This window comes from Gallus gallus, chromosome 4, assembly GCF_016699485.2.
Source record: "Gallus gallus isolate bGalGal1 chromosome 4, bGalGal1.mat.broiler.GRCg7b, whole genome shotgun sequence".
In the NCBI taxonomy this organism is placed as follows: Eukaryota; Metazoa; Chordata; class Aves; order Galliformes; family Phasianidae; genus Gallus; species Gallus gallus.
The window spans coordinates 11,328,494-11,351,714 of NC_052535.1; the positions used below are offsets into that span (position 1 = coordinate 11,328,494).

Sequence of the window (23,221 nt, forward strand, 5' to 3'; positions counted from 1 at the left end):
CCAGGAATAATGCAGGAAAGAAGGAATTAGCATAGGCTCACTGCTCTGCCCAGGCAGAAAGCTGCTCTGTAGCACTGCAGTCTCTGGCACCAGCACCCAGACAGTGCATTCCCCTGGATTATTTCCCTGGAGTCTCATGGCTGATGTAGACACTGAGGAATCAAAGTCCGTATTTTAAGCAGAGAATACAGCAAGCTTTCTGAGGGCTGGGGAAGCAAAAGCAAACAAACCTCAAAAACGCCAAGCCTTGCTGGCATGCACTTCCCTGCTTGCATCTGCGAGCAGGATGAAGCAGCTGTAAGAGTGATGCAAATGGCCAATTAATCTCAATTGCTGCAGCCTCTTAATCCTAGTGAATTACTTATAAAAATGCAGGGTGTATTTAAACAGCTTTCACACAAGGAGGAATTAGGAAATTGCACGTCCAAGTAAGGAAAAGGGAAATACAGTAGAGATACAGTGTGCCTTGCATTCATTTTTCCAGCCAATTCCAAATACAGCAGTAATTTGATTATTTTAACATTCGGGCTCAAGGATTCAGAACCATGCACAATTTGGAGTGTCTGATTGCCAGACCAAATAAGCAATCTGCAGCCGTTTCCTTTTCTCTCTCCTCCAAAAAGAGGGAATAGAAATCCATTTCTGCTGCAGGGCACGGAAGAGAATTTATGCTGTTTAATTTTCTGCTGCAGGAATCTGTAGTCATCATTTGATGTCAAATCTTATTTTTGGTGCTTAGACAACCTGCATTCCCACAGCACCGCTTTGGCATTTAATGGGTGGCTGTTGCAACTGCCCCCAAAATGATGACAGGTAGGATCCAGGGCAGCCTGAGCAGTGGTTTGGGTCATGGACCTTGATGCTCTTTATGGTCCCTTCCAACCTAAGCCATTCTGTGATTCTATGATTCTGTGACTTCTCAAAAAGACTTGCTCTGGTCCATTGGATGATCCTCAGAAGAAAACCAAACCAGTGCCATAAGACACAGGTGCACTAGTGGCAGTGCTTTACAACACCATTGGTGCTCATGCTATAAAATTGGAATAAGCTATGCAGTACTCAGTGGCCGACAGGCTGGATCACCTGTACCACATCGCAGTTCTGCTGATTCCCGGCTCCCTGTTGAGATCTGGCTGGGGATATGACCTGGGGTAGGAGTATATTTACATAGCATCCCAGACAGTCTTAAGTCCCCATCAGCTCATCTGCTTTGGCTTTCCCAAGCCCTTCATTCCTTCTCTCATGTGCTTTGTCCTCTCTCCTACACCAATCTTGCTCAGAAGTTTGGGAACCCAAAAGGAATAGCAAGAGTTTCATGCACATCAGGCTCAAATCCCATCTGTTCTGGCTTGCTGTCCTCCTTCCCACTTGGAAGCAGTGTGCTACAACATGGTCCTTGATGGCATGATGAAGGACAAGAACTGAGTTATGATTCAGATGAGAGCTGAAAGCTGAAGAGACAATTTACTTGATGACTTCTTTTTGCTTTCCTTTACCCAGAACCAAATCTGAAGCATCTGGGGAGATTCACATCCTTCATTTCTTCCACGTCTTCTGCAGCCACAGGTAGAAGTTTCTCTTCTTTCTCTGCAACATCAAGGGACAGATTGTTGCTTTGCAGAGGCAGCTGCAGAACTGGGCTTTCTTAGCTTTGTGATGCTCTACTTTGCAAAATTTAAGCAGCCCTTCTTCTCTAAATGTTTGGAAGTGAGAGGGAGAAGATGGGAGGAACAGATGAGCTAACGGGTCCCTTGCAAGGGAACAAAGATGCTCTTTCATCAGTATCTCGTCATCCACCAGATGCGACCAGCCTTGCTACATGGGAGGGTGAACTTTGAATCTTAACACACCGTGGGCCTCCCAGGTGAATTTAGACAAGCTTTTCTTGTTGCCTGACTTGTGCCATGGGGTTGCAGCTGCAGGGCATGGTGAGAACCTGAGGGTGTCTTTAGGATATACGGACAAGAACTAGCACAAGGCATTCTCCATGGCCCGAGTTTGTCACCTGCCTTCTGGTCCCTCCTCCTCGCCAGATTTAGGGTGAATTTAGTGGTCAGATTGTACACACAGGCATGTGTGTCACTATCCATCTTCTTTGTAAGGAGACGCTGCTTAAATGTAAAATGGTATAATTAATAAAACATAACGCCTTGTTTTTTCCCACTGTTTCCACCTCCTGTGCTCTCCTCTCACATTTTTGCTGGGCTGATGGTTTTCTTACATGCCCCAGATAACTCGTGGAGCTTCATCTTCACTGCTCCTTCCACCCGCCTGCTCTTCTTTCATTTTTTATAAAGATGTTCTCGCTCTGCCAGCGTGCTCTTAATCTCGCTGGTAAATCAAGGTTCCTGTTTGTCTTTTGCTCTTTATTTGCCTTCCTGAACATGAGGATAAATCTAGGCATCATGCTGGAGCTTGGCCAATACTAAGGCTGGTTTCTTCCTTCCCCCTTCTCCATTCACCGTTGTGCCCAGCGGGTGCTAAGATGCATCCGGGGTCTGAGAGTGATCCCTCTCTACTGAGCCTGGTAAAAACAAATAGAAAGGCTGAGGAATGACCTATCCCAGGCTCCACGCTATAGAAAGTTCTTAGATGTAGCATTATTCCAAGGGCCCAAACTGAGGACAGTGCAAGGTCTCCCATTGGCTCCATCTGATGCTCTCAGATTTATGCACTCAGTGTTTCTCTGCATCTTTCTGTTCATCTCACCAACCACTGGATTCAGACCTGGGCTTCAGAGAGACCCACAGTCATGGTAGCATCAGGTCGAGCCTGGCCTTGCAAACATGCCGTGTGTGTGGGATGGCTTTGTTCTGTGCTCTTCACCCCAGAAGAACTAGAAGAACCATATGTGGAGTTAAAGAAAGAAACAACAAATTAAAAAAGAACAGCAATTTCAGCTGGATTCTGAGCTGCTTCGTATGTCTGGGAAGGATATAGAGGCATAATCAAGATTTATGAAAGGAAGGGAATATTTTAGGAGAGGCCATTTGTTCTGTTCTGTATCCCACAGAATCTCCAGAAGTTATTTCTCTGTCGATGCGGCAGCGATGCTCAGAAAGGAGCTTGGGAACAAAAGGGCAGTGTGTGAACCAAGAGGCAAAGCATTAAAAAACACAAAGCTATGTCTTTTCAGGCCAGATATAATCGCCCCGGGGATGTCGCTGCCTTAGGATCTGGGTCAACCAAATGGCTCCACAGTTTACAAAAATCAATCTGAGTTTATTTAAAGATAACCCGGGAGGGCAGGAATCAGTGGCTGCCAGACAGGCACGGGCAGCATCTGATGTGGGAGATCACATCGACATGCATACCACTCTAACGTAGTAAATCACAGCTGTGGCATCAAGACAGCACCTAGCATTTGTTGCTGATAGAGAAAATAAATCAGGTCAAAAGAAGAAGTGATCTGTTATGGAGAGGAGTAGGGAGGTATTCTGCCCCATATCACTTAATGGCAAATTCTCACAGGAGAATTTTTGGTTCATCCAGCCTTCCATTGGCTTTGGCATAGCTTCTGCTTTGCTTCTTCCTGCTAAGCAGCTCTGCTCTCCTTGGGGTCCCAGTGCCTTCCCTACATCCTTGCCTGCCCTGGAGCCATCCCGGGGTGCTCTGCTCCAGCTCCAGCTGCATCTCACTTGAGGTATGAGGTTGTTCCAAGAGCTGGAAAACCTTCCCTTCACCACACCAAGAGAAAGGAAATGAGATTCAGTTAAACGAAGGTGAAGAGATGGCTGCAGCTTACTGAGCATTCACTGCAGAGCAGCAGGAGTTGGGTTTAACCACTGCTTGCCCTCAGCAGGAAGGTTCAGATTCTACTTTGGGAATCATGGTGAACAAATCCTGTGCGTGTATCATGGTCCCTGGGGACACTGGGGTCTCCACAAGCATCCCCTGCTAATCCAAAAGGACCTTCCCCTTTCCGTGCCAGCAGCCCTGAGTATCTCAACATACCCTTGAGCATCTTGCAGGAGGAAAGGCTGCACAACCCCATCCTCTCTATGCTTTTAGGGGATACTTGCAGAAAGCCGATCGCGGCCGAGATCCCACTAGAGGGTGCTGCCCAGCTCTGCTGGGAAAGCTCCTGGGCCTCGGAGCCTCCTGATTTATCTGCAGCACAGTGAGAACTGCATCGCTGCTATGGATCACTACTGGCAGCAGGACAAATATCTTGAGTTTATGGACCAACTTTTTTTTCCCCTCAAGGCGACGCGAACAATAAAGCGAGATGGGATGGAGATTGCAAGGCAGCCGAGCACTCAACTCTGCATCCTGCAGAATGGGAGCTGGTAGTGCAGCTCACAGGAGAGCTTTTCTCTCCGCCCCAGTGACCCGAAACAGCACCAAACACAGTGGGATTAACCCATCTGCGGCCACCTTAGAGGACAGACTCCCAGGTCCTTAACATCACCTGCGAGACATAAAAGGAAGTCCCCAGGAGGAGATGCAGGGGTTACTTTCCTCTCTATCCACAGCACTTCTCATTTTTAACTGAAGACAAAATGTCTTTGCATCAGCACTAAATTCGCATATGCAAAACCTGCAGCAAGTGAGAGTAAAATATCCATATTGATCCTGTGGCAGGAACGCCCCTTCAAAGTGCCATTACCAACCAGCAGGATTTAAAGCCCAGTTTGCTTTTCCTCCAAACAGCTTCTACCTCGGGAGATGCTAACATATCACTTCATCCAACAAGCAGCAGCTTTCTTCTGCAGGAAACATCAGCCAGGCGTTGGACTCAATGGTCCTTATGGCTCCCTTTCCAACTTGGGATATTCTATGATTCCATGGTTCTAATGCAACACCAGCGGAACCCAATATACACCAGACAGGCAGTGCAAACAATGCAGTCCCTGTTCTGGATTGCTGGTCATAGTGGGCACCACACACCCAGCCTTCTCCAGAGCTTTTAGTCTGGTGGATAGGGCCAATGCTGTGCCAGGAGGCTACACGGCCAGTATATTTGCTCCATCACACTGCTGGGCCTTTAGGGTCCGTGACAGCTTTGAGTGCTTTCCTGCAGTTACAGACTCATGCAGGTCAATATTCTGTGTGCCTTCTGGACCCTCTCAGCATGACAGAAGGCACCAGAACCACAGACCAAACGCATTTCCCAGCAAAGCAACCCCTCTCTCTGTCCAGGGGCTGCAATTAAAGATAACACTTACCTTAACATTCCTTAAGGGGAAAGTAAGTTTTATCATTTACCGTTTATGATAATTAGTCAGTGTTTCATCCAGAATGTTTTCCTTCAGCATGTGATGCCAGGCATCAAGCTTTGACAGAAGCTGGTTTGCCACTTGCTGACAGTAGGTCCGTGCAGTGCCAGAGGGCAATAAACTGTCACTCTGCAGCAGGACGGCTCCTCTGTCCTTGGTTTCTAAATCCAGTTGCTGCCATCGGCATTGCCAAGGCTTTATTGGCAGCAAGGGATGAGCTTTATGAGAGGAGAGGTAATGAAGGGTAAAGGAGGAGGGGAGGAGGGGAGGAGGGGAGGCTTGGGGCTCAGGTGGTGGCCCTGGTCCATTTTCTGCTTGTGCCACTGAGAGAGGTGTCTGGGACTTCTCCAAGAAAATGGAAATACTGAGTCATGGACATCAAATCTCTTATTATCAGAAGAGCAGTTTTGAGGGACGTCTCCCTGGTGAAGCTGTCTTTGGCTCAAAATGGAATAACTGCTCCAAAGCAGCATCTCCCACCCTTACATAGCGGGTCCAATAGCAGAAGACTCACACACCTGCAGAAGTACCAGGTCCGGGTCCCTACCAGCCTGACTCACATCAAGGACTGAAACATTCAGGCTGGGGAGAACTTGTATTTGGTCATGGAAAGCCTCCAGCACGCCTTGGCTTCTGCTCAGAACCAAACTGCAGCACTTCTCAATTCTCCATCACTCTCTGCAAGACATTTCCTTCCCACTCAGTGCCTCTCCTGGTGTGACCTTGGGGAAATCGCTCACATCTGTGATTGGGTCTTGGTGTGTAGAATGAGGACAGTGACCTTGCCTGTCAATTCAGGTTACAGTTACTCCATAGCAGAGATTAATTATTACAAAGGAAGTAAAATCACTTTGAGGGAGAGGAGGTAGGTTCACAGACCAAGGGTACATCCGAAGTTAGGCCACTAACAGAACGGTGATGGAGAGGAGAGCCATATGCTGCAGCCAGATGTGCTACAGGGTAATTACAGTAAACTTCTTTAAATTCCTGCATTCAATTTTATGTCCATTCAGCACTTTTTCATGCTTCCGTGGCTACAGTTTTGTGACTTTAACAGCTGTTGTGCTTTTGGCCCCGCTCCTGATGCATTCCTCTGGAGGGGGAGGCAATCAAGCATGATCCCCTCCACCTCCCTTATATATCGTCAGTGTGAACTCATTTCTGCCTCAGAGGTGCTTTCGATGCTAGGAAGGAGGGAAAGAATAAGAAAAGGACAAAAATTTGTTTCTGTGCAGAGCTGTGGAGCCTGTTACAGATGCAGGAGAGATGGTGGAAGTTGGGGTGTTCATCTCCTGAGTCCCCCTCATCTGTCCTGCAGAGTGCCCATGAGGTCTTGGTGAGGCATTGGAATGGGCTGCCCAGGGAGGTGGCAGTGTCACTGTCCCTGGAGGTGTTCAAGAAAAGGGTAAGTGTGTCACACGAGTGACGTGCTCGAGTGTGTCACAGGCATGGGTTGGTGGTTGGACTGGGTGACCTTACCAGTCTTTCCAGCCTTAATGATTTTATGACTCTATGATCTTTGGGAAGTTTCGTGGTCTGTAAGCACTGCTTTACTCTCTGCAAGGGCAAAGGAGGTCACTGACCCATGTTTTGATATTTCTGATGGAAATTGTTCAACATCATCATGATTTACAGAGGCTTTTTCCAGTAGTCCTAGCGTGCAGGTTGCCTAGCATTGCCATGGTATCGTTTCTGATAATAATTTAAGTGAGAAGCATGGCAGGGCTGACAAATGAGCATCACAAGCAGGTGAGGTGAGGGCAAAGTCTGAGTCACCTGCTCTAGGAGTAACATGGCATTGCTGTCAACGTGCTCTCTATGGAAACGTAACGGCAGGTAGTCAGGAGATGCCAGGGAACAAAAGCTTTCGTATTTCCAGCAGATCACTTTGTGGTTTATTTAGGTATGGGTTCAATCCACTTGTAAAACATCTCTTAAGTGGCATTTTGCTAAAGGCAGTAAGGTGATGTTTGGATGGGAAATGAGTGAATTAAAGCAGAGGTGAGGCTTGGGTGAGGTGAGTGAATGTTGCCATTGCCCATCTCCTGCCCAGATCCCAAAGCCATGAGCTGAAGGTCCAGCAGGGTGCCATGTGATAAGAATCCCATCCCAGGCCTTATCATCACCCCTGAGCCTGAGTCCAAAGCCTGTGGAGTACAGAGCAGGGCTCAACCATTTCTGAGACCACCTTAGCGACCATTTAGCCGAGCTCCATTCATGACTACTTATTTCTCCCTAACCACCCCACTACTGTGCTGTGATAGACTGTTTTCAAAGTTGCAGAAAATTTCTCCTTTTCTTCAACCTAGAGGATGTCATATAGGCTATGACCATGGTAGCTTGTGCTATGCCAGCAAGACTGAATCTTTGATACTGAAAATTAACACAACAGCCTATAGGAGGAAGCATTGTCCAGGGCTTGAAGCACAGGAAAGGGTGGGAGGGTTGAGGTTTACTTATGGCTTAGAATATATGGTATATATAATAAAATAAAATAAAAACAAATCAAGGGAATAAAGAGGGAAATAATGGAAAAAAAAACAAAACAGTAACCAGACTCCCATCTAATAAGCCTTGGCCTGTACACATTGCAGGTGGGCTGGGTGCTCAGGGAAGGGAAATATTGGTGGCAAGGCTGATCTTTCTCTTCTTCATAACCAAACACCTGCAGATCTGTTCTTTCAATGGGAAGAACTTGTGGACTCAACACAACAATCATAGAATCATAGAATGGCTTGGGTTGGAAGGTACCTTAAAGATCATCTAGATCGAACGCCCTGCCATGGGCTGGTTTCCACACACCAGATCAATCTGCCCAGAGCTCCATCCAACCTGGCCTTGAAACAGTCAAAATGAAACAGTCAAACCACAGATCAGAAGAGGAAGAACAGCTGAAGTTCATCTTCATGCCCATCACAAATTTGACCAAACCATGGGCAGAAACTCTGCAATCACAGATGTGCCTTTGCAGGAACACGTGCTCGCCTTGCTATATAGTGATTTGTGAGGAGTCCACACCATGTTGAGCCCACAGGATTATTTTTTTCTCATCTTTAGAATTAATATAAGCTGGTAGGGCTGGCATGCCTTGTTTTCCCCATACCCCCCCACCTTCACGCAGTCCCAGCCCCAAGCTGAGATGCAGCAAACAATCTGCCAGCAAGGTTTGCAGAAAGCCTGGCTTGAGAAGAGGCATGTGCAAAGCCAGATGGCATCTGCACCCCAGGGCACTGTGTTGGCAGAGCCCAAGGAACAGACTGTCTGCAGCAGGACTCACATAGGTTCCTCCTGCAACCCGCCTGCCATCTACCTTGGTTGAGACTTTAGGTCCCTCTTATCTTATCACATCTCTCTGTTGTATGATGCAAGCTCGGGTCATACCACATAACACCTAAATATATTCCTTGTGAGTGAAAATCTGAGCGAGTGGGGGAAGATTTATATCCTCAGGTTGTTTCCAGCTCATTGTGTAAGTGATCTGCTTCCTAGAAACGCTGTGCCAGGATGTTTGCTTTGCAAAGAGTACCTAAGTGCCTATATGAGACTTACCCTGTGTTCAGAGGTTCTCTGCAGCTTTCCAGAAGATGTTTCTACTCTGATCAGGCCGTTCCTAACCCCCTCTCCCTCAGGCAACAACCTCTGAGCACTAAAAGCGTAGTGAAATATTCCCAACCCTCCCAGTTCCCATGTTCCAGCACTCTGCCCTAGGGTTTTTCTCTGACAGTGGCAGTCCTATACCATGTTTTTAATTTGCCAGCCTGAAGGAGGTCATGAAGAAAAGGTTGGATGTTAGGAAAAGCTTCTCTGAAAGAGTGGTTGGACACTGGCACAGGCTGCCCAGGGAGGTGATGGGGACACTGCCCCTGGAGGTGTTCAAGAACTGTGGAGATGTGGTACTTAGAGACATAGTTTAGAGGACAGTATTGGCAGTAGGTAGACTACATGATCTTAGAGGTCTTATCCAACCTTAATGATCCTATGATTCTAAGAGGCAGCGTGAGACATCTCTGCTTTAGGGCTGAGCACTTCCCAAGTGGCCATCCAGCTCCTCACTCCAGATGGGGAAATGAGATCAGTGCTATGCACGCTCTTGCTCCTGCTAACAGATGCCACACCAGGATGAGAACACCACTTCAATTCTGTATTTCCATCACCTCCGGAGTCACTGATGATGATGATGTTGATTTCATCAGCACCAGAGATGATCTTAGAAGCCCCTCCTGCGGTGATGACACCAAAGAAGTACTTCCATCCTCAGCAACTCCCACATCTCGGGAGGAGTTTGCAGCCTGATCCCCATCTGCTTCTGATTCCTAACTGTGCTTTGCCGCAAAGACATTTGAGCCTTCATAATGAAAAGCCAATTAAAGTGCACCATTAAGCTCAGCCTTTCGCCTTCCTTGTCCAAACCGATCTGTCATGGAAAGGACACAACTGTAGCACAAGTTGGCAGATGCTGCTAAAAATGGGAAAGATAAGATGTGTAAGTAAATTATTGAAATGCCAGCCTGAAGTCTGGTAGCCGTGGCAAACGGGACCATGACAGCTGGGGTCAGATGCATGTGGCTGCCTGCCCTCTGTCCCCAGAGCTGCAAAGCCACCTGAGCTCCTGGCCAAGCAGAAGCAGATTAACCACTTTTTATAGAAGCTGGCAGTAGCTGAAGTTTCCGGGCTACTTCTTCCATGGGTGGTCACTTCCAGTTAACTTCATGTGTGTGTGGGTCTGCGCCTCCCCGCAGACCTGCACGGCTCCTGGAGGAGAGGGGAAGGAGGAGAGCCAGGGCTCTGTCCCTGGGATGTCAGTGGGTTTATGCTGATCTGTGGGCAGCTTAGGGTGGGCAAGCATCCTCCTCTTGTCTGCCTGTGATCCCCCACTATTCCCACTGACACCTGGAAATCCTGCAGGGGGATTCTAATCAGCCTGCAGGATGGGATCAGCAAAAGGAAAGCTGAGAGAAATACTGAGGGGAGGAAGAAGAGAGAAGATCCCTGTGCTCAGCCTTCATTTGTGAACTGTAACAGCAGCAAGGTGGAATTTGAACCTCTGTGTGCAAACAGCCGGGCATTTCTGACGTACATGGAATATGGGACTTTTCCTCCAACAAATATCCATCACTCAGATAGTGTTTCTTCCCTGTTGTCTCTAGATAAGAAACTGAGCAGATGTAGCACCATCAGTTCTCTGACAGCATCCCTCAACATGGTGTAGCACAAGACCAGGGCTTGTAGCTGATTTTTTTTCCCCTTTTTACCTTCTTAGCTGAGAAAAATAACAGAAAACGGGAAAACACTTGCCTTGTTTTCAGCTCATAGTCCTTTCGGTCCTTAAAATACACCCTTAAACACTTTCCAAAGAGCTGTGGAGTAGCACAATGGGGATTCAGCAATGCTCATGGTAGCTGCAGAGAGCAGGGCCCCCCCAGTCTGCAAATGAGGAGGTCATGGCCCTGCAAGGCAAAACAAATTATGTCCAAGCTCAGAGAACATGAAGAGCTGAAAATAGCAGCCAGAAAGCTATGCCAGTGCCTTATTTGCAATCATCAGACCACATTTTCAGTAAATAAGAGTGTGGATGCAAACAGATACAAATTAAGCCCATTCCTTCCTTCTCTTGGGACGTGGATGAATCATGTTCCTCTGTTGTGGCTGATAGAAGTCTTCAGGAAGTCAGAGAGGGACCCAAGTTCTGTTTTGTTCATTCTGGAAGGACTTGAAAAGGCTGATTTATGAAAGCTCTTGGTGGTTTCTTCTGCACTCGTTGCTTCTACGGTCCCAACCATCCTCCATTCCTCCAGAGCTCACGCTTCACACTGCTCAAGAAATGTCATCGGAGGCCTGGATTAGAGGAAGCTGCAGGCATCAGAGGATGCTTCCCATGTCAGCTCATGAAAATACATGCACCAACTTGAGTTTTGGGAAAGCACTAAAGTGACATGGTGTGTTTGCACTTGGATGGCCTGTTGAAGGCAGCAGTGCTTCCCTGTTGGCAACATGAGCATAATGCATCTGAACACCAACTGGAGAGGAAAGAGCCATCTAATATTCAGCCTTCTGAACGCAACGTTCCAGGATGTGTTGGCACAGACAACAGGTAGAAACACACTTTCACTAGTTTGCTGCACGCCTGGAGCCATGAACTGAGCATCAAGGGCAATGCTGAGTTTTTCCATTTCCTCCCAGGACCTCAACAACAGCAATGCCAACTTGCCAGGGGTTGTGGGGGGAGGATTTTCAGTGAGGAGCCTCCCAGTCATTCCCCAAGGACAGCCTTCCAACTGTATTATCAAATTCAAGCTATTTTTAGGCTCTTTCCCTAAGAAAAGAAGATTAATATGATTGCAGGACAGGCACGCACATGTGCGTGCTGTGTGAGATAGCGTGCCTCTGCCTCTGCCCTCTCCAATGGGTTTTGGGCTGGGTTGTGGGTTTTTTTTTGGCAATCTCAGCTAGGTTTGATGGAACATTAGAAAGTCTCAAAAAGACCACCTTCTGGCATAGCTGGAGAAAGTAGTGGGCAGGATGGAGGAGAAACTTAAGTACTTCCAGCAACCAAAAGCTAAGATACTCCCCAGATCTTCCCCCTCCACCTTTTCCTCTCCACATGGCTCAGAGCCTTTGCCCTTGCTGCACTGCAAAATTCTAATGCAAAGCCCAGCTGCCCTCACAACATGCCTGTTATTTGCATCCGGCTGCTCACATCTGCATAGGTCCAAAGCTCCTTACTCCACATCTGTTCACGCTGGTGTCAGACAAGGTTTTGTGACTGCCACCAGGATTTTGGCCAGAGAGAAGCACAGCTATTAGTATCAAGATGATTTCTTGCATATTTTGCTTTTCTGCAAGTCCATAGTAAGCCAGGATGTGTGAGAGGGAGGATGGCCTACAGTGCTTCCCCACCTTCATGGGGATGGGAAACTTGCCCACAGACCGCTTTCAAAGAGAGTGCTTCAGTTACCTTATAAGCAAAGCAATATCTCCATCATCTATCTATCCACCCATTCCTCCCTTCATGCATACACTCCTCCCTCCACCCATCCACCCATCCCTACGTCCACCCATCCCTCCACCTTCCACGCATCCATCCATCCATCCTTCCATCCATTCTTCCTTCCTTCCATCCATCCATCCATCCATCCATCCATCCATCCATCCATCCATCCATCCATCCATCCATCCATCCATCCACAGACCCAGACAGCGTTTTCATTAGGTTCAGTAGCCACCTCTTATCAAGCTACACAACAAACCAAGGGAGGGGAATTCAACTCTCCGACCTCAACATCTTTTTCTTTTTAGTTCTATCATTTGCAGGTGAAATAGAATGCCGAGGTTTAAAAAGTATTATAATGTCTTAAAAGTCCCTATTTCCCTTTCCAGATTTGTTGTTGTTGTTGTTCGTTTCTTTCTTTATTTAGTTTGAGGCACTTTTTCTGTGCAAGGTCTGAACGTCAGGTGAAGAAAAAATTACAGTTTCTGCCTTTACAAAATTTGACAGATGTCACATAAATAAAGTCGCAGATAATCTCAGGTCAGGGCTCTGCAGCTACGTTTTGCCTCGCGGTGTCCCCATGAGGCCTGACATGGGTGCTGACATGGGTGCTAACACGGGTGAGGACAAAGCAGTGAGGGCTGCATGGGGCTGTGGCTGCAGGGATCTGCCGTCCCTGTGCATGCGGGGACACTTCGACAGGGACACTTCAAACCCCACGGCGATGGGAATAGGGGCGAAACGGGTACAGGTGTGGGGACACGGGAGGGTGGCTGAGGCCAGGCTGCAGGACGAGAGGCAGCCCGGCCATCATTTGCCTGGGGATGTGTGTCCACTCTGTGCGTGGTGCCACCGCAATGTGGGCGCCACAGGGGTTTTCCTGCTGGATGAGGGCGTCGGGGACCAATCCCTAATTTGGAGGAGAACCCCCACACACACCCGCTCGGTATCTCCGATCCCGAGCTCCCCAGTGCCGGGAGGGTTCGCAGCGACGGGAGAAGGCGGGGAGAGAAGGCGGAGGCGAGGCGGGTCCGGGGCCGCCGGGGGAAGGCGCTCGCAGCTTTCCCGGCCATAAAACGGCGGGGCCAGGGCCGGGCGGGCAGAGCGGCGCGGAGCGACAGCGCGGCACGGAGCGGCACTGCTGGGCTCGCCCTGCCCAGCGCCCAGCGGAGCGGAGGTAACGGGGGCGGCGGGGAACCGGGAACGGGAGCGGCCCCGAAAAGCCAGCAGCCCCGAGAGCGGCTCCGGCTTCAGCCGCTGAGCACGGGGGGTTGCTTTGTGTGTCCTCCCCTCTGCCCGGTGCATATCCTCCCCCCAAAATGATCTCGGACTCAAAGCCACCGAGGAGCAGACCCGGGAGGTGGGAGCCAGGGGGACCCCCGTTCCATCCCTGCCCGAGCTCAGAGCTCATTCTCACCGAAGTCCCTCTGCTATGAACTGGAAGGACACGCGGACGCAAAACTCAGCCTCAGCTCTCCCCACCGGCGAGTTTTGCCTTTGCCCTCCGATTTCTGTGTAATTTGAGTTGAGGATCCTTTGGTGCCGCTCTCACAGAGCCGTACGGCAGGACGCGGGGATGTGGCAATGCTTGCTGATGTCCTTTGGATGTGGGACGTGGCCCCGCGGGGAGCGCAGCGACCTGGGAGCTGTGCTGGCATCACACCGGGCACAGCATCGGGCAGCACTGCCAGGGTTGCTGCAGAGAAACCCCTTTTCCCTTCAGTCCCAAACCCCTGCACAGAGCATGGGCTGGACTGGGAGCCCGTCTCTTGAGCCAGGTTTACGTGAATACTAATTTGGGGTGTCCAGCAATGTCAAATAAACAGCTTGCCTGTGGAAAATGCATGAATAAGGGGTATCAGACCCAAGGCTGGGTCTGCAGCGCAGTGCTTCACTTGGTCCCAGACCCCTGGGGAGATGCCAGCAGTCCTCAGCTTGGCCTGAGCCTCTATTGAGTGCTTTCCGGGAGCGAGCGTGGAGTAGGAGTGCCAACGGCACAGCCACTCTGTCCTGTACACTTGCATTTCTGACAGCCCTGTGGTTCATTAACTCCCCTCCTGCTCCCTTGGCATGCTAATCCAAGATAAGGATTAGGGAAGAGAGCTGACTTCCAGGCTGCCATAGGGACGGGGCCAGATCTCATACTGCTCGCAGGTGAGAAAGGAGCGCAATTGGGTTTGGGGTTGGCGGGACCACGTTGGCTGGCAAGCTTAACCCGGGCACGGCGCTGCTTTCTGTTGCAGGTGGGAAGCAGCAGTAGCTCACAATGGCCCTGGCGGACAGCGCGGGCTGTGCCAAACCCAGCGAGGATTTGCCTTTCCCTGAAATCATTGAGCTCAACGTGGGCGGACAAGTCTACATCACCCGGCACCCCACCCTGATCAGCGTGCCGGGCTCGCTGCTCTGGGAGATGTTCACGCAGAAGAACGTCCGTTCCTTGGCTCGTGACAGCAAGGGCCGCTTCTTCGTGGATCGGGACGGCTTCCTCTTCCGCTACATCCTGGATTACATGAGGGACCAGCAGCTGGTGCTGCCCGAGCACTTCCCGGAGCGCAGCCGGCTGCAGCGAGAGGCTGAGTACTTCATGCTGCCGGAGCTGGTGAAGATGCTGGCCCCCAAGCTCAGCAAGCAGAACTCGCTGGGGGACGACCCGTGCCAAAGTGACCCCGAGGAGCTGTCCCCCAGCGCCGACGCCGCCCGCAGCCTGACCGCTGCCAGCGCCGCGCTCCCCAGTGCCGGGGCTGGCGGTGCCGGGGGCACGGGCACGGCGGGCGCTGCCGGCCCTGACATCCGCAGGGCCGGGTTCATCACCATCGGCTACCGCGGCTCCTACACGCTGGGCAGGGACAGCCAGACGGATGCCAAGTTCCGCCGGGTGGCGCGGATCATGGTCTGCGGCAAGACGTCGCTGGCCAAGGAGGTCTTTGGGGATACCTTGAATGAGAGCAGGGACCCAGACAGGCCCCCGGAGAGGTACACCTCCCGGTACTACCTCAAATTCACCTTCCTGGAGCAAGCCTTTGACAAACTGGCCGACGCTGGCTTCCACATGGTGGCTTGCAACTCCACGGGCACCTGTGCCTTCGCCCATGACCAGACAGACGACAGGATCTGGACCTCTTACACCGAATATGTTTTCTATCGTGAGTGACACCAAAAATAAACACCCGCCAAACCACCGAACGCCAACTCTCCCTTTCCTCTCCTGTTGCCTTTAGAAGGTAGACATCCGTCCCCTGAATCCCAGCGTCCCCCTTTTGTCTCCTTTTTGAGTTTGTTCTTGGTTTTTTTCCCCTCCTTCCTCCACTTCGATCCTGTTTGGCTCCTCCTTGTAGCAGCTGTCGGCCACCAGACTCCTTCCCTCTCTCCAAATCCTGCAGTAGCTCCCAACCCTCCCAGACGCGTGGACTTGGACGTTGCCGCAGCGCGTGTTTTGGGTGGGAGGGGTGGGACACCGAACTGTGCCAGGATCCCATCTGTGATGGATACCGAACTCGGCTCTCATGCTCTATGCCCCGCAGCCAAGCGGGACCATGCTGCAGACACCGTGCTTGAGCAACCGAGGAGCCCAAGTGTTGGGTTAAGGACGTGGAGAAAGGTGGGCAGCAGAGAGGAGGGCAGCTGGAGGGAAGATGCAGCCTCACAGCATGGATGTATGGCCATTAGCCCCTGTAAGCAGCTTAGCGTTTCGACTGTCAGTGCTGGGGAAGGTTAGCTAAAGCCGCACCCTCACCCTGTGTCAGGGTTTCTGGTTTGAAGCATCACTGCTGCCCTGGGGTGCCTCGGTTTGGGGAGTGGGGGTGGGTAGGGGCTGAGATACCTGTTGGGGGGAGGTGGGTGGGGGGAGGCTTATTACTATAGGGCGTCAAATGCTTACACATCCCTCAAACTCCTTGGAGGGCTGTCCAAAACGTGCCCTCACATCCCTGCAGGCTGCAGGGGGATGGGTTAGAATTGCACTGGAGGCATCATCTGGGCTCAGCCGCTGTAGGTCCAAAGGAATAATTGCCGAATGTGAATATCGTTGCACTTTGGGCAGTCTCTCTGATGGACTCTCCACTCGCAGCTCTCCGCAGCCTGTCAGGGCTGGCCGCTGCTTTGCTGGGCGATGTGTAATAAAGGAACAAAACCCACTCGCCCGTGTGTGCGTCTGCAAGGAGGTTTGTGTGTGCACCCAGGGGCGTTGCTCAAGTAGGGCAATGGGAGCGATGTGCGTTAGTGCATGTGTTCGAACTCAAATCTGCCTTGCCTCGCTTTGCCCCTCTCCCCTCCTCTTTGAGCCCTCCAAGCTGGACCATACCACCCAGCCCTGCAGGGGTGCTGATGCGATCCCAAATCACCAACTGTCATCCCCTGGTCCACCCCCCGATCCCTCCCCATGGCTGTGCTGAGTCTCAGCATCCCAGCACTCAGCTCCCTGCCTTCTTTCTCATCTCCTCGAGCGGCACGAGGTAAAGCCCTGGGTTAGGGAGTTTTGCCAGCTGGATGCCAGCCAAAGAGGTGTTTCTGCCCAGGGTTCAGCCAGGAGGGAGGTTCGCAGCTGGTTTCCAATGAAGCAGGAGGGCTGAAGCCTTCTGGCAGGCAGGGATAGCTACAACTTTACAGCAAGGCATTCTGTGTCCGGATGAAGCAGAAGGTGAAAACGCTATTTTTATAAGGGCACATTCCTCATTGCAGCAGCATCTTAAAGAGGAAATTACAACCAGCTTGCAAAAGAGAAAAGGGAACTTGAGCTCTTCAGGGAGGGTGAAGGGCAGAATTAAATCCCTTTCCATAGGGGAGGACGGACACTGTTTAGTTTTTTGTGTTTTTTTTTTTTTTTAATTAAAGATTTTATTCTTTAAGCAATGAGGACTGATGATTGGAAAAAGAAATTGCTGCCTTATGAGTAATGCCAGTGTTAAGATATCTGCTTTTCCCCCCTGAAACTGGTCTGAAAAAATGGATCTCCTGGGATAAGGTGTTTTTCCCAATGGGGAAACCATAACAACAAAGTCAATGTGGTGTCAATCTGCAGGGCTGTGTGATGTGGGCTGTTAAGCCCTATACGCCATGCAAAATATGATTGGAGCAGAATGGCTTTGAATCGTTTGAAAACCGATGCTTTGTGTAAAAATACTGAGGTCTAACTCTCTCAGCTCTGACAAATTTGGGGCTGTTTCTTTTTATTTTCTTTGAATACATTCAGTAATAGAAAGAGTGTGCTTTCGCTGCAGCCCATGGCTGGGAGGAGAGCCTGGTTAATTGGATCCTTAGGAGAAACAATGTGCAGAGAAGTGGTGGTGCAGAAAATCATCCAATCGAGGTTCTTATCCTCTGAGCCATCACAGCAAGTCACTCAAGCAGGGCAAAAAGAAGTGGGTGGCTGAGGGCAGGAGGGAAGCTCTCTTTCACCAGGGTTTCAAGGAAAAAGGGCAGAAGGTGCTTTCCTGATACCATCTCTTTCACCTGCTGCTCCTTCTCCTGGGCATTTCTGCTCAAGGGAAGCGTTGGGTCTTGCTCAGTTTGCTTCCCTCGAGCTTGCTGGACCTGGAGGTGATCTTTGCCTTCCCAGGAGGGCAGCCCTGTTCTTCATTCATCCTTAGGGCTTTGAGGAGGAGCCGACTGCCACAGCTCAGTGGTGGATGGCTCTGCTGGCACCTCCATGGATGGGCACGTGGGTTACGCGTGGGCAGACCAACCGCTGTCAGCATCCATAGTAAATCAGGATGGGTTGCACATGTGTTGGGGGATGCAAGTGCTGTGTTTGCAAAAGTCCACAGCCAGAAGGCATCCCTGTGATTCTTTCAATCTGACCTGCACTGAGTCGTCATTGGCTTTTCTGAAGGGAGCCCTGCTGTAAATGAGAGGTGGGGACTGCATTAAGCTAGATGTGAAGAAGCCCACCCATCCCTATGTTCAATGGGTTGATGGTTGGACTAGGTGATCTTCGTGGTCTTTTCCAACTTTAATGATTCTATGATTCTATATGCCAGACCACCTACTTTGCAGGTGGGTTTTAGCATGCCATAAGAAGCTCACAGCCTCCCAGGTGGCCTCAGTGAAGTATGGGGCCCCTCACGGAGGGACACAGAGCACGGTGGGCGAGAGCATCCCTTGGGATGGTGGCTGCTCTCACCACAAAGCTCCCCCAAGCTGCAGCAGCAGCTGCTGAGTTTCAGAAAGCCAGGGCTCTGCGTTCAAGGGGGGAGGCTGAGCTTTCAAAGCTTGTTTTCCCACTGAGGGATAATGCAGCTCACCCTTTCATTTAGAGGTCCCTAGAAAACCATCCATCCTAAAATAATATCGCTCATTCAAATAAGTGGGAAGGTGAACCCATGGGTCTGCGTTCCCAGGCAGGCGCCCTGCCCACAAATTGCTGGTTATTGCTCTCTCGGCGTCTTGTTCTGCACAACAATGCAGATCTGAGCAGCCTGCCCTGTGAAACAGAAGCCAAATCCCATCTGTCTCCATCAGACACTTCTGCCACCATGAGAGAACATCTGAAAACATTTTGTTTCTGGGTCTGTTTTCAGCCCTTCCATGAGGGATCACTTTGGTGGCAGAAATACCTGGTTGTTCCAGAAGCTCTGCTCTGTCCTGCCAGGATGCAATAAGGATAGAGGGGATCAATATCGGTGGCTGGGAAGCAGACAAGGAGTAGTCCTCATGGGGTCTTCGCCTCATGAACGAGCAGAAGATAGAAAGGTTAGATGCAGAAACCCCATCTACCACCTGGAAATCCCAACCTGCAGGAGACCTGGGACTGCTCGGCACATCAGAAGATGGAGAGCTGCAGAAGCACTTTACCAAAGGAAGCTTGTTCAGACTGTGCTGACTGACAGCTTGTTCTGAGCTTAAGCTGGTGTCTTTGTGACTTGCAGATGATTTTCTTGAAAGGTTTTCCAGTTAAAAAGGTTTTGCATAGTCCTAGGTGGTAGATGGTGGGGAGTTCTCACCCCACCTCCCCTGGGAGAGCTGTGCAGTATCCGGTTGAAAGACCTCCTTGCAAACAGGCTACAACAGCTTTCATCTAAGTGAAGCTCGAGCTCATAGAACAATCACTACATCCCAGCTGTGTGTCCCCTCTCCCTCCTTACCCTTTTCCAAGTTAGAGGCACTGTGCTGCAGGCCCACTTTGCCAGCACTGCCCTTAACACGACTCCTAAGGACCCCAGCACCCCAGGCAGCAGGACAAATCTCCCATCAGAAATCCATTTTCCCCCTGTTCAGTCAGTACTCTGGAGAGCAGAAAATTTCACTCAGCCCCACAGTTGACTACTTCCAGCCCCAAACTGGATGATGTGATTCTGCAGGAGGCAGAGGAACGTGAAGCCATTATGGAGGATAAGCTCAGCTCTTTGCTGCATGCCACCCTCTCTTGCAATTCTAATCAGGGACATAAAAAGCATTAAGAAGAGCATTTGTGTACAAAACACAAATCAGCTGGCAGGTGGTACTGGAGGAGCTGTACAAGCCCGGCCTCCCTGGATGAATTTAGGAGCGCTGGCAAATGCTAGTGAGGGACTAGCAGGCAGGGATGGCATCGTGCTTCTGGTTGTTGAAGCAAGTGAGATGAAATTGGCCTCATCATGGTCCTCTCCCATCATCACTCAGAGGACCTCTAAGCAAAGCAGGGAGGAGGAGCACATTGCATCCTCTTTTTCCACAGGTGAGATCCTTGGTGTGTTCTCCCAAACTGATGCCATGGCTGACTCCATGCTGTCTAGAGTCACACCTGAGGACAAGAACCACATCAAAGTCAACTTGGGCAGAGGAGAGGGATTGGCACAGCCTATCCAGGCCACCACAGCTCATTCTGACACCCAGGGCCTTTCAGAGAGCTCTTCGGTTGGCACTCCAATGCCCAACTTCCTCAAGTCCCCTTCACCTGCTCAGGCATGAGCTCAACCCTTAAGCAACCAAAGCACACGAGAGAACAGACTTTGTGTGTTCCCTGCCCTGTGTGAGCTGTATGGGCAGGCAGCCTGCTGAGCCCATGCAGGATCTGAAGAGACAGTTATTTTTGTCCCCATGGAAGCAGCTGGAGGTCCTGAGCAGAGCTGGAGTATCAAAGATGCTCAGATGCTTAAAGCTTATGATTTGAGCCACAAATGTGGTCAGATTGTGGCTCTGAGCACGCATGCTGCAGCTCTGGGATTTGTACCCCTAAATGCCCCATGGACATAAGAAATGAATTATTCTTCAAAGGGAGGAGAGGAGGGCAAAGGAGGCAGTGCTGGTGCAGTGCAGCTCTCTACTGTTCCCAAGGTCTGATCAGATGGGTGATCGAACAGCAGAGGTTTCTGAAGCCTGAGTGTCCCTGCCCTGACTTAAGCCTACTCTTACTAGTTCAAATCACAGCAGTTTCTTACCCCTGTACAGCCAGCCGCCTGCTTTTCATTATAAGCTTCAGCCAGATGCTATTGATCAAGCAGCCAGGACAGCACAGCTCCAAGCTTGAACTGCTGAGTGTTTCATAAATGCCTGGATTTCCTCTCAACTGCAAGGCAACGCACAGTTGAAACAAAACATGAGCTTTGAGCTGAGCTCAGAGGAGGTTTTGAGGCTCTCAGGCATTCACTGCCTGCCTGCCTTAAGTGGTGGCTTCCCTGTACCCACTCTTCCTTCATCCCAGGAGAATTTGCCCAAGTGATGAAATAGCCATAAGAATAGAGCAAAGGGCGATCCCCAGAGCTTGGTGAGGCATCTGAGCCAGAGGGATGCTCTGAAGCAGGCAGCAGTCCAGCAGATGTCAACACGCCGTGTTGTTAGCTGAAGACAATCAGGCAGGGCCCGGTGAATGAAACCCTGAGCAAACCTCTGCCTTCCACTTGGGTCTGGAGTGAGGTGGTGGTACCTTGGTGAGAGGAGAAGTCCCTGATGGAAGGAGAGGCCAGGCCAAGCGAGTGGATCTCTAAAAACAAGAGTATGGTTTTTTGTTTAATGAAAGAGCACACGAAGTCCGGAGTAAATCTTGCGGTGGCTTCATGGGAGCCTTGTGGGCAGGCTGGTGACTACCACTGTGTGCAGAGCTGTCCCCAGAGCCACCAGACAGTGGCAGAGCCATGCTGGACTGGCCAAAGTGGCCATCAGAGCCTCGGCATGGAGACAGACCCCACCAGGGCGTTCAGAGTTTCAGTTTTACGAGGGCCAAATCCCCTGCTGCTTAGCTTAGAAGTGCCGTTAGACTCTTAGCTTTTGCCTTTGTTTGGTTTTTAATTCCAAGCCCTTTTCCGTGACAGGGAAGGCTCAAAACCAAAAACCAAACAAAAGCATGAGTTTAAGGCTCAAAGGCCCAAATAAAATAAATAAAGGAAACTTAAAAAAAAAAAAAAAAAGCATGTCAAGTTTTCCTTAACAGTCTTGTGTTTGAGAGTTGGCCAGACAGTCAGTGTTTATCAGAACCAGATTAGCAGATACTTGCAGACAGAGAATTTGATGATTTTCCCTACCCTTGAGCACCCAAAGGGATACGGTCTGGTGAAAAAGGCCACAGTTCTTCATTCATCCATGGGGCACATTGCAGAGGGAGCAGCATTAAGGGCAAGGAGCCTCTTGGCATATCCTTAGATGGCCAGACTCCATCCGTTGCTCACCTGGGCCAACTCTGCTTAAACAGCCCCAAGTTCCCCCTGCAGATAAGTAAGAAACCCACTGAGTTACACTGCCTTACCCCAGCTGGGGATCGCTTCCCCAAAACTGAGGCTTTCAAGCAAAAATAAGAAGTGTAAAACCCTAAATCCTTCCCCTCTACAGCAGAACAAGAGATTACAGCTTGTTTAGTGAAGTCCATGCAATGATACCCTATTTCTCTCATTACAACTAGGTCTTTTTGTTAATATACTATTTAAATCAGCTCACAGGATTAAATGCCACAAAGAACCCAGGAGGTGGTCTTCTTCTGTAGGTGCAAGGGGACAGTGCAAGGGACTGTGGGCAGGGACATACAGCTGCATCCTGGTTCAGGAGAGGAGGAATAGAGATAATGGGGCGTCAGGGATAGGGATTCCGCACGCAGTGCTGGCACTGTAGGTAGAGCCTGTGGTTGATGGAGAAAAAACAAGAGAGAAGTCAACAGGAAGCCATTTCGCAAGCCTCCTGTCACCAGCACGGCTCCCTGCTCTGCTCAGCTCCACAACCACGGCTTCCTATGCGATCTGGCAGCTCCCTCATCTCACTGATTTTGGAGCCACCCTGACATTTGAGGCTTCTCTTTTCTTTTCTGGAGAACCTGCGTTTTTAAAGTCTCCGCACAACGCAGCTGCGTTTCCAACTTCTCTCTTGTGTAAGTGGAAACATCTCATTTGACTCCATTCAATTTTAATGGAGAGACTCCAAGTCCGGAGAAAGTGAGGGTGCGGCCAAACATTTCCCGGTGGGCGTTCCCAAAATGTCATTGTTCTTTGCGTGCCAGGAGTCCTTAACACAAAACCCCAGGGAAACAAAAATCAACAAGCAGTCACACTGCAGTCTTTAACACTCATATTGCTTCGGGGAACTGAAGTCCCCAAGTCCCAGCTTGGAAGAGTTCCCAGTCTTCTTGAAATCGCACGAGCAAAACTGGGCAGGAAAGTGCTTCTCAGCACGCCAGAAAGCTGAATGTGTACCCAATACATTGGGGTTACAATAAGGGTATGTTGCCTTGCGTCAAATACCTCCAGGCTAATTTAACCAGAGAGTCTGGAACTCTTCTCCCTAACATTCCTCCCGTCCTAACCCCAATTTTAGTGCTTTTGCAGATTCCAGAAAGCAAAGATTATTCCATGAGATGGGATATTTTCTAAGAGAAATGGGGTCCTGGCACCAGGGAAGTTTGCTGTAGGCAGTTCTCCTCCCTCTCTCTGCAGGAGCTGAGGTCATCTGTCAGTGTCATGAAAATGAAGGACAGGCTGCCCTTTCTCCTGTCAAGCAGAGGCTTGGCAGGAACTGGGAAGCCTTCCTTGTTCTAACATTGACTGGGAGGCACTCAGTTAGCCCTGCTGAGTGTTGCAGTGATGGTTTCTCCCAGAGAACTCCTGTTCCTTTTCCTTTT

At 50.2% G+C, this 23,221-nt stretch overlaps 1 protein-coding gene across 1 annotated transcript; it reads left to right on the top strand.

The window, feature by feature from the left end:
• Positions 1-13,304: 13,304 nt before the first annotated feature.
• Positions 13,305-16,340, top strand: KCTD12B (potassium channel tetramerization domain containing 12B). The gene is made up of 2 exons (XM_004940770.5): positions 13,305-13,384; positions 14,451-16,340. The coding sequence occupies exon 2, from the start codon at positions 14,474-14,476 to the stop codon at positions 15,356-15,358; it is 885 nt and encodes a 294-aa protein (XP_004940827.1). The 5' UTR covers positions 13,305-13,384; positions 14,451-14,473; the 3' UTR covers positions 15,359-16,340.
• The last annotated feature ends 6,881 nt before the right edge of the window (positions 16,341-23,221 follow it).